The sequence below is a fragment of the Atractosteus spatula genome, chromosome 19 (genome assembly GCF_055471065.1).
Source record: "Atractosteus spatula isolate fAtrSpa1 chromosome 19, fAtrSpa1.hap1, whole genome shotgun sequence".
Taxonomy (NCBI): domain Eukaryota; kingdom Metazoa; phylum Chordata; class Actinopteri; order Semionotiformes; family Lepisosteidae; genus Atractosteus; species Atractosteus spatula.
The window spans coordinates 11006771-11022952 of record NC_142724.1 but is presented as its reverse complement, the minus strand read 5'-3'; the positions used below and the strand labels follow the sequence as shown (position 1 = coordinate 11022952).

The following is a 16182-nucleotide window of genomic DNA, read 5'->3' as shown; positions in this document are numbered from 1 at the left end:
TTAAAAGAGCAAAAGATGAAAATGCCTTTGTTATGTTACTATTATCATGACAAAGTGTTTTCCTTGTTTGGAAAGTTCTGCATAAATTCAAGAGGTACAATATGAGTTCATGAGCTCACAATAAAGAGTATTGGTTTATGTACTGTACATGTGCAAATAGTGTTCATGTGTAGATGAAGGGGTATGTTCAATATGAGGGTTTGGGTGAAATGTTGGGAAAATAAACTTAGAGGTGCTGATAGCCTGTGTGGATTCTAGTAGGAGTGGTATGTAATGACTTTGTATGGGTTGATGTCTTTAATGATATAATTATTTTCAATGTAATGTGTATACAGTATGTTCTCTCTGAATGATTTTCAAATGTATGTATCATACAGTATATACAGTATCTTAGCAAAATAGCTCAGTCTTCCTCTGAAAGAAATGCTCTTGTAGTATGGTGTTTCTGAAACTGGGATGCCTGCAACCCTATGGGTCAATTGAAACAGTCTGAGTGTGTCACCTGAGGAAAAGAATATATATTTCTTAAAAGTGAGACATAGAATGTTTAACTTTGACACCCTGTAAAGTATTTTAGTTTCATGAATAGAACTGGATTACTAGAGCAGATTATAGATTTTTTCATCTGCTTTTCCTGCTTTTGTTCTGCCGGAATTGACAAGCTCATTGCTGAGTTACATTTCATCCAATTGTTACTTTTTACTTGGTGGCTGCATTAACTGCATTTAGTTGAAATGTTGGGTTTGAAAGTAAGGGTTTGAAAAAGATTTTTGCAACTAAAGGAATAATAACAGGATACTGCTGTCCAAGTTATTTGAAATAAATTTAATACCAAAATAAAGAAAAAATAACTATGTTAAGACTTCAGACAGAGAGAAAATATAATAGTTTTAAATCAAACCTGAACCTCACGGTGAATAGAGTTGTTTCTGGGAGTGCTGTTTCATAGCAGTTTCAATTTTGTATAATCTAGTGCCAGTATTGTGGACCTACTTTGAAAACGTCCATAACTTTTCACTCGCTAGAGATGTAATACAGATTTTGAAGGCACTACATTTAACAACTGCACTTAACAATTACATCATACTGTATAATATGTATGCACTTTTATATTTTAAGCTTATTGTAATTTAAATAAAGTTTATTTTTATGTATTGGACAGAATTAGCAACACCAGTTGCTCAAAGGTGTGTCATGGTAGTGATTAAGCAGATGGGAAACCCTCTGAGACAGTCTTGGCGATGCCAAGATCATGTCAGTCTACAGGAAAGGAGATAAGCCCATGGAAATTACATAGCAGATGCTCATAAAAATTACATAGGGATCACCTTACTGTCCATTGCAGAAAAGATTATCACAAATCTTTTGTTCCCTCTTGAACCATCTTCCAGTTGCTGAAGAGATGCTCCTGGAACATCACTCAGGGTTAAAACTTTGAGAGGCACAGTTAACAGGATCTTCACTTTTTACGAGCTGCAAGAACTTTAGAAACAGCTTGAGCTTCTCCCAATGATCTCCCTTCCCCTTTTTACACTCTGTGAACTCCAAAATCCATCGGGACTCTTTGTTTGCTCCTTGACAATATGACTTTCATCAATGAGTTTTCCTAAATCTGTTACAGACCCTAATGAGGTTACAAAGGGTTTTATCTTTTTTTTTTTAGAGCATTGTATTTGTTTGAATTCAGAGCTGGGGTAGTGCCTTGTCCTTGTAGAACAAAAACATTATTATTATTATTATTAAAAATAACAGCAATAATAATTATTATAATAATCATCATAACCTTTTTATCAGATCATGGTCTGCTCTTAACCTTTTTTGTTACTAGAAGAGTTCTGATTCAGTGATGTTGTTGAATTATGTTTTGTATTGGTATTATGGTATTGTATTGTTTTTGTATTTTTTTGCTTTTGATGTCCAAATTCCAAATTACCTTAGGGACAAAAAAGGTTCAATTCAATTCAATGAGAGTCACACAAGCTCTGTTTGTCATCACTCCAGCTCTGTTCTTGATATACCATACTGCAGTGCTACATCTGACTACTGACGTTCTTAGAGTGGCATGAATCTACCAAACGGTAGAAAAACAAACATTTGAAGGTAAATCTTCAGGTGATTCAGGTAATGATTCTTGATTCATCAAGAGACTGTGAACAGCACTGAGCATTTCCTGTACCTCTGAAGTTATCATTCACAGAAGGCAGACGTTAATGAAGAATGTACATCAAATGCACAAGTCTAGCCTATAGTCAGTGGTCAATTCAAAAAACACTAAGCTATTTAAAACTAAACATATAGTTTGTCAGGCAGTCAAGAACTCTACCTTACTGTATAGTCTTGAGACCAGAAAATGTATCACAAAAAACCTCAATTATTGGGTGTTCTGGCTGAATATATTCAGAAGATAGACCATCAACATTAGCCTCCTCTTACAAACAGCAAAAGTTTTGAGGCAATGTCTAACTTAGCTTGGCATGCTGAAGTGCCCGGAAATCTGACTGCAGACTCCTGAAAGCAGATGTCCAGCACAGTTACAGTATAGCGTACACTCAAGAGAACGGTTGTAGACATATTTGTTAATAAGACATATTTCCTCAAATATGTCTTCAAGACACAACCTGAAGAAGTGCAAAGTGCAACATTGACATGAGTCCCAAAGCAACTATTTCTCAGAAACTCCTCAAAATCTGCTGCAAGGAGCTCAACACTTTGAACCCATACAACAGCCACGAGAGACAGAAAAGCACAAGCAGGGAATGCATCAAAGAATGAATCATTTACCCAGGCCCACATATTGCACTCAGAAATATGACCATAAAATATTCTGGATGGACCTTGTCCATCATCTCCAGCCATCATTGAGGGGCTGTAAATGAACACAGCAGTGATTCACTGTAATTTTCTGTATGGCTGAGTAAGGCCTCTTGATATCCAGGCTTCCTGTGTGTGGTGAAGAAGTGGATATCTTTGGGCATGAAAACAGCTTCTGTAAAATTGCTTGGTGACGTGAACCTAACTGACGAAGTGTAACCTAGACATTTACTGTACCATTTGCAGAGATGTCTAAAGAAAACCTTTCTCATTAAAATCTAAAACTATAAAGGTTAGATGCCAACATCTAGACATGATAAATACCTCCATTGTCAATTAAATAATACTTAAGTTGTAGTCTGTAGGTTAAGTGGCTAATCATAAAAGAGCAAAATATAAAAGATCACATTTCTGTTTCCTAATTATTTCCCAAACACATCAAAAGGTAGAAACCAAAGATTTACTGTCTCCTGATGCAAATTGGCTGGGAGACAACATCAGAAAAGTAATAGGAGGTGCAGTTGAGATGAGAATTAGAAAAACTGATTCATTTTTGATGAGCCTGAGTCTCTGAAAGGATCATTGTGACTCAAACACATGCATAGCAAAAGTGATCCCTGAAATCTGAGAAACTATAGTTCTACATTATTTTGTAATGCCACCTTTGACATTGTACAATGTAATACTAACTCATAAATGGAAAAAAACTATCAGGTTTCTTCCGTTTGGGAAGTTCGAAATGTCACAAGTGAATTCTCCACTGTACATAGAGAATTAAAATGTTGATACTCAGTCTTTGTAGCAATGGCGATAAAGTTAAAATGCTTGGAGAATATATACTTTTCCAATTACAGTTATAGTAAAGGTAATTGCAAATAGTAAAAAAGAAAAACTACTTTCTATGTGCTTATGGAGTTAATGTAACTGTTATGTAAAATTGTTTAAGAAATTAATTTAACGTGTCAGAGTGTGAATCCAATTATTTGTGGCAACTGTAAATCTAATTTATATACAGATTTATAATACAGACGAGACCTGGTTCAGCAGCCAGTTTCTAATGTGTGGGACACCCAAGGGTTTCAATGGGGTATCATGGGGAGCCAACACAGGTGATGGGCCAAGTAGGAACACAATGTCCTATCTACCTCATCCTCTTTCATTGACAAAGCTGCTCAGGAAAAAAACTTTTTTAATGAATCAGGGTTACAGGAGTAACCTAATGTACTCTTTATATCACGGTCAATCCATAGCTTTCTGTTTTGTCTTGGTTGAGTGCCTGGAAACTGTAGGTCTTGCCTCTTCTCCAGATTAATCCACTGTCTGCTCTTTGAGAAGACATTGCAAAACAAGATAACAAATAAATAGCTCTTTTTGGTATGCATTTGGTTTTGTACAACTCTTTGGTTGTCTGTTATCCAGAAAGAGTTTTATCTAGACCTTTCTGCTATTTACAGACTTCAGAATTAATGAAAATTTCATTATAGGAAACATATTCTCTGCAGACATCCTGGTATTTGAAAACAGATGTTGCTTAATGGGACATTGATTAAGTCAAGCTATGCAGCCTGCAGTTACAGGACAGATTTAACTTTTCCTTTGGGTGTCATGGTGTACCAATCTGCTGAACACTTGCAGTTTGTCTTTATAGTAGTAATTAAAATCATTCTCTCAAAAGATATCCATCCGTACAAAAAACACATTATAAAGCTGAACTTAACACGTTTTATAAAAACACTTTACTTAGTTTTGTCATTTCAGTTGATGTGCACATCACAGGCATTCAGAAAGTTCGGTTTCCCTGCCTTAATTTTGCATATACTGCACTTGTGCTACTTTTTTTTAATGGGGAAAACAGTTCAGATTCAGGTATTGTGAGTTGCAGGCTCTTACATAAGCCAACACCAAAAACTGAACATTTTGAGCTCTGCAACATAATTTTATATTTTCAGCAACTGCAATGTAATAAGGTGTCATATGATGACTACAACACTGCCGCAAGAGGTCGCCAAAAAGTCAGCCTCAAGAACTTTGTAAATAGGTCGCCTTTGTAAAAAAATTGCCTGTAGCTAATTGTGCAGTTGCTTTTTTATTAGTTTTTTAGGAATGTGGAAAGTTCACGTTTATCTGTGTTTGTTTTCAGTGTTTGGTTGGTAACTGTTTGATACATTTCTATACGTCTGTTAAACTCTAATCATTGTTGTCGCACTGGTGCCAGGAAAAAACATTAGGTAGCTTGAAAAATAAACAGGGAGCAAAATGTAATTACAGCTTCAGTGAAGTGCAATGTTTTTTTTATGTCAGCAATGACAAAGAAAAGAACTGTTCATGGATTTTCTATTTGATCTGAGTGAAGGTCCCCAACTGGACCTATTTCAGGCAGGATCATCCACAATAGATAAGGTAATAAGAACGACATTTAGACATTTGCAAAGTTTCGGTGTTTTAATGTAGAAATGGATCAATCTAATCAAATACTGCACAGAGCCCATTTAGTGCCATTACAGAAACATGTATTACTGTGCACTTCTTCAGCTGCATGACCAACATTTTAAACTCAATGTTCCTGCATAATTTTACCAAATCAGCATGCAACATTGTATACAGTAGGAGATGCACTGTAATATGTCATGTTGAGTAGACATTACATGGTCTCTGCACCCTATTTAACATTTATCTTATGATTACACAGGGATGCCTGAGAATAGGAAAACAACAACAATAATATCCAAATACTCTTCACAATGCTAAAAAAATCTGTTTTAAAGTTGAATATGTAAATAATCCTAGAGCTCATAAAATCTACAACATGCTGTGTAGTGGGAGTCTTAACTATTTCTAGGTGTGGAGATGAAAAGGGCATTTTTGATGTACTCTTATATTCCTACCCTAATGGCTGCAATGGAGTAGCTTCTACAATTTCCTTAAAAGCCAAAACAACAGATAAATGTACTGCCCCTTCATTATTAAATTAAAAAAAAACAAGAGAAAACTAGAATACATGCATATTTTACAATGCGGTAAGTGTTGGAAAAGTAAATAAGCTCAGTGGATCCTCTTCCAGCTCACATGATGTAAAGAAGGCATCCAAGCATGTTGTCAAAAGTAATGAACCTGTTGCTGTAACATTTCTGTTGCAGAGCCTACCTTAGAATTAGAAATGAGTGAAGTCTGAGATGCAAGAACAGCTTTATAGCAGTTCTTTTCAGAATAGAAACCACAGAGTACAAAGCTTTTGTTCAGAGTGAAGAGTTTCATGCTTTTATTTCCTACAGAATGAGAGGATGCTGAGTGAAAAGACAGCTCCTGATAGCTCCATGACACCTCTGCCTCGAAGCAAGTACTGGCCACACATTAACAGACAGCAAAGCACAAAGCCAGCCAGCCACTTAAAAGGTAACTCACATCTACTGCAACTTACGGTTTCTAGTTTTGACGCACCATCACGCCTACAAGACAGTTTTGTTTTTATCCGATCTCAAATCTGTGCAAATGTGGCCCAGCCTTTCAGTTAGAGGCAGGGAATGTCTTTAGAGAATGAAAAACATGATGTTATTGTCATAGTGTTATTTTGAAAAGGACTCCGCAATAAAAGAATCAGTGGTAGAGTTCTTGGAACTTAACATCATCAAGCAAGCTACAGCTTCATTGAAATTTTCTGAATTCTCCATTGAATTTAGCTTTAACTCAGTTGTGAGTAAGCCATCAATAGAAAGGAAAGTGAATGTGTTTGGACACAGGAGGAGTCAAGGACTTGGGCTGTTTCATAGAGCAGTAAGCTAAGAATAGCTGGAAATTGAGTTAAACCTGTTTTTGCTCTGTATCTTGAATTTACATGTATGTTTGTTTGCACGCACGTGACATGTATAATTGTTTACTGTGTATTCTTTAAGTGCGTAAAAGAGTTTTTAGTGTGTTATTTGATAGTTGCACTTAATGGAAACTATTTTACTTTCATTTAGTTATTCTCACAGAAAAGCTACCAAATATTGAAATTATTTGGAGAGAATTTATGTGAAATTAACGCCACTGTAACATTTCATGATTTCTCACAGGACTATTAGGCAATATTAACAAGAAGAAATGTTTTTGTTCTTTAATTCTGTATCATAATCATGTGTCAGGGCGGATTTCCCCAGCAGCTCATTAACCTACCAGTATGTCTATAGACTGTATGAGGACAACAGAGCATCCAGAGAAAACCCACATCAACATGGCAACAACATATACACAGGAAGAACCTTTGTGAAAGTCTCCAAAGGTTAAAAATCTGCCTACCAGAAGATTTCTTTTTGATAATTTTCACATGCAGACAGACAGCTTTTTGCAAGTACAACAAAAATTGTGCAAAGTCAAAAACACAGCTGTTTCTCCTGATAATCTATTTAATTTCACCTGATGCATTTCAGAGTGTATTGTGGAATTTGACAGAACATTTGCAAAATGTGACTGAATGCAAAAGACATAACTGCATTTTTGTGTATGGTATTTCTGTCTTTTAAGACTAATCTTCATATTATTTTGGCACATTTTAAATCGTTGAACTATCATTACTATGTGCAATGTTCAGGTGAATAAACACATACCTTAAAGAATGTTCATTTTTCCTTCTTGTTACTTCTGAATTTCCCAAGAAACATCTGTGATGTCTGACAATGTAAATTGCTGCACAGCTATGGCAGTATCAGAAGCACTCACCTCATTCAATAAATTACTGTCAAGTGTATGGCTGTTGATCCTTTTGTTTAATATCTATATTGTATTTAAATAATAGATTGCTGTATATATAATTATGCATGCTAAAATTAGGTCTTGAAATATTTTTATATAGGGTGGATCTATTAAATCATATACTGCATTACAGAGCGATACAATGGATTCACATTGATTTTTGCCCTCTATCTTTTTAAATTAGATAACTCCAGTCCATTGACGTCTGCGGATGAGAAGACCACCGTTTGTACATGAAGTCTTCATCATGAACAAGACCAGTTGTGAAAGAGACTTTTGATGGGGAGACAATCTAAAAAAATACCAAAAGGAGGAAATACTCAAACCAAACTTTTGATTTAAGTGAATAGGACATTTTGTGAAGAAAATAATATATTTTTGTCTTTTTTTCTTACTACTATGTCAGATAAGCACTTACAACTGGTTGAACATCTTTGTCGTTTGTTTAACCAGTAGGAAACTGTTATGCATTATCGTGCCACTGTTTGTAGTTTTTGTGGTTAGCCTGATAATAATATACTGTATGATTTTTTTGATTTAGTAAGAAAAATGTTTTTAAGGAATGTATATCTCTCACTTGTATACAGGCTGTTCTCAGTGCTGTACATGCATTTGTAATGTAAATAGAAGTAAAATGTTTCTGCCATGAATATTAAATAATTTATATAAATCTTAGTTTGAGACTGTCTGAATTTTAGTTTTTACTTAGATGTGAACACATCATCATTTTATTTAGATGTGAACACTTTAGAGGACATCCCAGATTGCAGTGAGTGAAGCTAGATGAAAGACCAAATAATTTGTTATTTTTTGTACTGTTTCTTGCAAGACCTTAGTAAATTAATTGAGTCCATTAAATCATTTCTGAAATGGAAGTATGGGAGAGAAGACAAATCCTCAATTTCCCAGCATTCACCTTTCACACCCTTCTTCTTCTATCAAAAAGTCTCCCTACAGTATTTTGTCAGCACATCACACGTCCATGCTAATAGCCAGGCTGTCATTCCTTAATGTTAAAAGCCATAAACCTCTCCACCCCAGTCAAGGATGTAACCTGTCTGAGATTAACCAGACTAGATTAATGACCAGAGTTGGTAGTGTCAATTAACTCAAATATCCTCGAATCGATGTTAACCGCGGATCTGTTGGATTAGAGATGGGATGTAAAATGGCCATGTGCAGGCGGGGGCGCCAACACTCCACAAAATGTTGGCCATTATGTGTAATGTTCTTAAGGGTTTCTTAAGTAAAAGGAAATTATGGCAAATCAAGTGCCAACCTGTCACAAATGCAAATTTGTAGAGGTGTCAATCAATTGTGTTTTTTTTTCTGTGACAAATAAAAGTCAGCCATTCAGTTAACCTATTTTGGTTGCTAGAAGCTAACTGATACAAGGATCTAATGAAGCTGTTTCTGTTAGGATAGCAGAATATCTGCTTCAAGAGTATGTGTTTCCTGCACCCACAACCTTAATGTTCTTCTCCTTAGTTTCCACTTTTCTGTTTATTTCCTGATCCTGATGAAGTTCATCGGGTGAACTGTTCTAATGCCAAGTATTTTGAATTTTTGAAGTCAGTTTTGAAGACACATTATAGTTTTCTTTGTTTAAAAAAATAAAGGAGATTCAGTTGTTTTACTGGATGTTCAGAAAGGGATAAAAAATGTATCTTTCTTAAATGCATTCAGCAATTAATAATTGCAGTAATTAATAAAACCTGCAGGGCATTGACATCCCTGGCCCAGGGGCGTCCACCAGGTGCTTATACTGTACCTTAAAAACAAGGATGGTAAAATACTTTTAAAAAAATTACATTTAGATGAATAAAATAAATTAAGTGGGGGTATTTATTTCCTTGTCAGAGGCAGTCTTTTATTATTTATTTTTTAAAGTGATAATTGCAAAAGAAGTATTTTAATAGGTGATAATTAGGGCTGTGACTTTCGGGGAGTTATTTTAACAGAATAAACTTGCACTTAAATTTTCTGAGACAATTCCTCTTGTATAACTCAACTCCAGAAAAAGACATTTAACTGCAAGATGTGTTCAATTGTTTTTACTCATTGGCGTGAAAGAACCTCCATCCAAGATTGTAGTGAATGAAGCTTTGAAAGAAACGCAAAGTTAATTTCTCTTTCATCCAGTGTCTAGTTTAAACAGCACACTAACAAACAATCCTCAAATAATCCTCCAAGCTAATGCTTCAGTTAATTGGTTAGAATTTGATATTTTTATTCACTTTAACAAATGTATCTTCAAACCAGCAAACTACCTTGTTGAAAGAAGCTAGCAGACGTATCTTCTACACCCATGAACGTTTGCAACTAAAAAAAAATGTTTTTTTTGTTATAATATTGATTTATTAAGAGATATAATTGTCACTAAACCAGATAATAAAAGTATGGTGTTGGATACTGACAAGCAGTGTTAGAAGTTAAATAGGTGCTCCACTGAAAAGACTAAATACAGTAATAGCAGGGTATGCATGTCCAATGTCAACTTTTAAAATGTCATGTTTTAAGTCCGTTAATTGTACAAAGCGTATTGAAGGATTTTTAATTATGCAAATACATCCCTCTAAAGACCTACAAACTCAAGCAGAGGAGATTACAAGAGGCAATGGCAAAGTGAATCCAATGGATTAGTTTTTGCTCTGCAGCTAAACATGAACATGAAGGCATAACTGCAATTACAAAGAAGTACCTTCATGTGGAAGAACACAGGCACTTTAAGGTGGATGGGTCTTTGACACATACTGCCTTGTCATGCAGTCTATTCCTTTGGGACCTTCAAGAAATGGTTGGATGAGATCAGATAAATATTTATCAATATATCAGCTCAATAAACTACTGTCAACCAAACGGTAACTAAAGCTGTTAAAATGACCTTATCTCAGTTGTAATCTTTTTAAGCTCTTATACACAAGTGCCTCTTCCTGAGAGTTGTCAGATGAAACTATTTAACTATAAGGAGCATAAAACCTTTTAGGAAAAATTATGAAAAATTTAAAGATTATAGCCTTTATTCTGTGTGTTATTAATATTGAAGACTGGATTTTCTTTGGTTTTGCAAGTCTCGAAGATGGAGCTGACACTGGTGACATTTACACTGGTTACACTTTTCAACTTGCATTATGAGAATAATATACCTCTGCAGTACTGTACTTTTATTGGGTTTGTGAGTACAGTCAATATTTCTATACGACCTTAGCAGGTGGATCAATTTAAAGGGCAAGACTTCATATTAAATTGTAAGTATACCTTTTCTCATTATTTAAACTGTCCTGATGACCAGAGCAGTCATAGTCATCTTTTTCTTGCACTAAGTGACTGTACCATCATATCTTTTGTGTGACTTGATGATTGCCTTTTTGTCGTTCTAGCAACTTGTGGTTAAATTTACAGTATGATCAGTTATATCACAGATAAGTAGACTATTGATCATATGTTCTTCTCTAATGCTTTTTTCATGGTTGTAAAGAGTGTATGCTCCTTATAATTTAGTCCACTGCATTGGATGGTTATATGATAACTTCTTTTGCATTACAGAAGGGTGTTATAAGTTCAAATTCTTAAAAGGTGTCACTTTCATATTGGCACTGCTTCTCTGAGCATCATTCTGCCTACTCTGTCCATGCACTTGCTCCCTGATACCTCAGACTAGTGCTGCTTTGATGCAAAGGGCTCTTGCAATGTCTGAGAGTTCTTTGCTTATTTACAGTTCTCAGGACAGACACATTTACACTCACTTTAATTTTAAAAGTTGTGCCTACACACAATATAGTATTTAAATATCTAAATAAAATACATTATGCATTTTCTTTAGGGCAGTGTTTCCAAGAGGTTTTCATTCAAGATGATCTCTAAACATCCAATGAAAATAAATTACTTCAATTAATTTGCTTGTTTGTTTAGATTTATGGATAACCTGTTTCTGTACTCTATCCTTTGTTTAAAAAATACTCCACTTAATGCATATTGTTTTCAGCCCCTTCAGCATATAGAAACCTAAGCAGTCTTTCATCAACTTCCTTGCCTTTATTTATAATAACCATATACAGTACAGTGTAAATTGTCTGTTGTGTCTAAATCTGTTTATGATGACCAGACATATAGTAGGTGGGAACGATAATGCATCAGATACTAAGACAATGAGATTTTTTTTCTCTCCAGAGGAGGGCCAATTGGCTACAGATAATACACCTACTGTAAATGCAGTTCTGAAACTCAGAAATTGGTACAGAGCTGAAATGAATTACAAATCCCATTTGATCTTTGAACGGAGATTGTGCTTAAAAATTCATCTGGAGCAAAAACCAGACAACAGTGTTCCTTTAAGCCACTGCTTTAAGGTACTTTAATAAGAACAACAGCCCATCATGTCTGATAATGATACTTGAGAATAGTAACCACTTCAAGCTTAAAGCTCAGTTTAATCAAACACCACTTCCACACTGTGCAAAACCAGCGATATGTTTTGACATTACATTACGTTACAGTAATGCAAACTGTCACTTTACCAGTTCTGTGATCCTCAGATTTTCATCTTTAAAAACACTGGTCAGAACCACAGTGATTCTTCATGTGTTCTTTTGATTTGTCAACAACAATAACACCTTAACTAGCATTCTCTTCTTCAAAAGCGAGCTTGCTGAGATGACAATTCGTTTACATTTCATTTCTTTCTTTATTCTGCTTTTACAAAAAAAAACTATGACACTCAGTCAAGGTCTCAGCTCTGTGATAGTGAAAACGGAGATTATTATTGCTGGGTTGCCAAGAAAATAGTTTTTTTTACATGCAGGGTTCACACAATTAAAAAACCCGAAAGAACCCAGCTTTGACATTGCATTATTTGAAGGAAAGCTAGGCAAACATGTCAAAACTTCATGTGGGGACAACATACAAATTTAACACAGAAAAATCAGGTTTGGAATTGAACCCAGAGGCCTAGAACTCTGAGGCAGCAATGCTAACCACTGAGCCACTGTACCACCTAGAGAAGTTTCACTTTTAATATTGTAAGAAATTGATTTTAATTTTCAATCTGACCATACTGATTATTGTTGAAACATGAAACATGATGTGTGGTTTATCGGTATGATCATATTGTTCTGCTTTTTAACAAACATTGCACTAACTGCTTAACCTTCATTTTCCCATCGTGCCCAGGTAGGGATAAGCTTCAACAACCTGTAAGCTTTGTATTAAATTCTTGAAGGAGAACAAAACTCAGGAGAAGAGTTAAGGTTGAGCTGTTTGGCTTCAGCAACACAATTTAGAAGATAGTTCATTGGGTTTAAGCTATACACTGCGTGTCACGGGTAAAGATATTGCAGTCTCCAGAGAACCATAATCTACTTCTGCTTGGGTGCCATGAATATCTTTAATTTGTTTAATACAGTTTCATTTTTTATGGATTATATAACTGGGTTTGTTTGCAATATTTTTTATGAAGAAAAAAGTGAAATTTTATATAAAATTCATATCCAACAACATAAATATATCTGCTTTTAAACATGTGCTTTTTATTTTGAGAAAAAAAACTTTCCACATGACTGCTATATAAGACTAGGGCAAAAGTGTCTAACTGTGACTTGCAGGCCCCAGTACCATCTGGCATTTTTTCATGATTGCTGACTACCTTGATCCGAAAACCTAATTCAATTTTGTCTGTTTGGCAAATGCTGCATTTTAAATAAGGTCTTTGAACACATTACAAGCAAAATAACTGCCTGTGGTAATGGAAGGTAAAATGTTAAATATTTACTACTGAAGTAAAAAAAAAAAACTAAATGAAAAAACAAGCAAAACAAATGGAATAGAAACTAAAAGACAGTGAAGGATGTAATTTAAACCACCATACTGGAAACATGTTCTGGATGTTCCTTTATCTTGTCAGTGTGGGAAATTCCTTTATGACAAGAATGATTCCAGAGCCGCAATAACTTTTTTGGAAGTAAACCAAAAATTGTAAACAGTATTATAAATGAGGTATTACTTGTACTTCGTACAATTTTGGCATTACATTCATCCATTCATTTTCTAACCTGTTCTTTTGATTCAGGGTCGCGGGACAGCCAGAGACTATCCCAGCAAGCAACAGGAGCATGGCAGGGTACACCCTGGATGGAACACCAGTCCGTCACAGGACACACAGACACTCACACACACCAGGGTCAACATTCTTAAAAGCCAATTAACCTACCAGTATGTCTTTGGACTGTGGGAGGAAACCAGATCCCACATGAACAGGTGAAGAACCTACAAACACTGTGCAGATAGCACCCCAGGAACTGAATCCAGGGCCCCAGTGCTAACAGGCAGTAACATTTACTACTGTACCACAGTGCTGCCCAACATTACATCCCTACATTTAAATATTAAGATTTTAGCAATGTATCCCAACAGTCTGTTTACCTTTTTTATTGCTTCCCCACATTGTCTGTAGAAGATATAACTTCAAAGTTTCTCATTTTGTGTCTTTAGTTTATGCTTTTCCTACTTGCATGTAATCTGCTGCAATTGTTCACATTAAGTCTTATTTATCAGATGTGTTCCACACTGATACATCTACAGTATAAAGCAGATCCCAATGAGTGTAGAGTAACTGATCTGACTTTCTGGTGCTTGAAAACAATGCTTTGCAGCTGTATCAGTTTTAATTCTGAAACCCAAGCACTGACCCAAAAATGCTATAAAAGCCTTATTTTCCAATGGAGAAAGTAATTCTAACACACTTTAAATGTCACAATATTGTAACATTTAATATGAAACAGAGTTTCCCTGGGCTAAAAAAATCAATACACATTTTTAATAGAGCCATCTTTACTTTTTTACCTGATATAAAGAAAGTTTTGTATGCATGTGCAGCTGTGCAGTTGTGTATTGAACTTCAGGAGTTTTCTTGGCCTTAACATTCTGTGGTTGCTTGGAAACCACAGAGTCTAGTGTGTTTCAGTATATTACTCTCTATTATGTTTAGGTCTATGGAAGCTTCTGAATTTATTCTGCACTGACTTATGAATCAAACAATAGAAAAAAAATGACTTCTGGTCTGTAATGGCCCTCACATATAAACATGTTTTTAGTCATTGTCATGACTTGTCCACTTAGTTGATAATACAAATGGCATTTTGTTTTGTTAACTTATACTTACTGTATGTATACCGTATATATAATTAGTTCAGGTGGGTAACTGCGTCAGCATGTGTAGGCTGCAAAGGAACAAGTAATAGGTTTATTCCATGCTGAAAAGAGAAGGAAGAAAACAACTTTTTCAGCCGTGGAGCCTTCTTCAGATATATATATATAAGTATACTTACTCAATTTGAATGAATAAATCCTATCTCTAAAAGACAATAGCATGTCTATTATCTGTTGTGGGCCTTCTCCTTTGAATTGTGCTCCTAAATAATTGTAATAGTGTCCCGTGATCAAACTATAAAAATGCCTGTATATTACCCTGTTATCATAGAATGTAACCAAATCTGCTTCAAAGTGCAACCTGTTCTAGTCTTTTATAAAACAGTCAACACATCTCTGGAGAATTAGCAAGTTCCAGTGTCCTTAGATTTCCTACTTGCACAAAAAAAGCAGGAGAAATAATAAAAAAACCCCAAAACAACAGCAAACACTTCTTTGTTCACAGCTTGTTAAAATCTTTCTTCAGAGTTAAATCAGAATTGCTGCTACTTTTATTTCCCCTGTGAGTCTGCCACCTCGGTTTTTTCTGGTTTTAATTATTAGCTGTGAAGCAGACATTTCTGTGAGATTTCTTTGTTTCCTAATAAACACTGCTGAATGGCTTTTAACTGTTCTGTGTCAGTTTATAGGTTCATCAATAAACTGGGCTCCATTTGTGCGAGGTGTATAATTTACAAGGATCATTAGGCGCTGGTCAATAACAGTTTAACCTAATTGTCTTTCAATGCTCTCTAATTTACTTTGAATGTATATTTTATGTCTGCCCAATGGGGAAAATTAAAAAAAAGCCCATAAATACATTTGCAAGAGTATACTCATATTGCATTTTAACTATTTTTCATTCTTTTCTCCATGAAATAATTAAAGGAACATTCATCATTATATTAGGAGTGACAGTTTCTGTATTTATCCAGCAGAGAGTTATAAACAAAGACTGTATGAAACGGTGGAAGAATGATACTAAGCTATAAAACCACAACAAACAGATTTACGCACATCTTAAAGAGATTTTATGTTCTCAAGTTCACAAGCCTCCCGAATCTTCTAAGCCTCTGTAAATTCTAACGTAGCAGTAATAGCACCAAGCCTCCAGCAGGTGGCCCCATTCCTTCAATAATGTGCAAAAAAAATCTGAAACTGCGGAATCTATCGCAAAAACAAAATGGCCAAGAAAACTGCAGAGTTCAATGACACAGTAGGATGCATTTATGAAGTTTGAGAAAATTGGTACATTATTTATGCAAGTATGTTAATTATTTTTTCACTTTTTTAAGCAAAGAGACCCAAAGCAGCATGGGTCAATATAAATGTGTTAAGTGATGCAACAGGTTACTGTGACTCACTAATATTCAGTTTGAAATTGTAACTAAGAATTCAATTAACAAAAATGTTTAATTCTTCTCAGTCTCATGCTGTAAAAAGTACTTGACTATGACCATC

General features: G+C 35.1%; 1 protein-coding gene across 1 annotated transcript in view; it reads left to right on the top strand.

Annotated features, from left to right (window-relative positions):
* The window catches only part of LOC148818067 (docking protein 5-like), a 36103-nt gene extending 27925 nt beyond the window's left edge, over positions 1-8178 (top strand). Inside the window, exons 7-8 of the mRNA XM_088937829.1 lie at positions 6084-6204; positions 7724-8178. Coding sequence (XP_088793955.1) covers positions 6084-6204; positions 7724-7776 — 174 coding nt within the window. The 3' untranslated portion in view covers positions 7777-8178. The remainder of the gene's footprint in view (positions 1-6083; positions 6205-7723) is intronic.
* The last annotated feature ends 8004 nt before the right edge of the window (positions 8179-16182 follow it).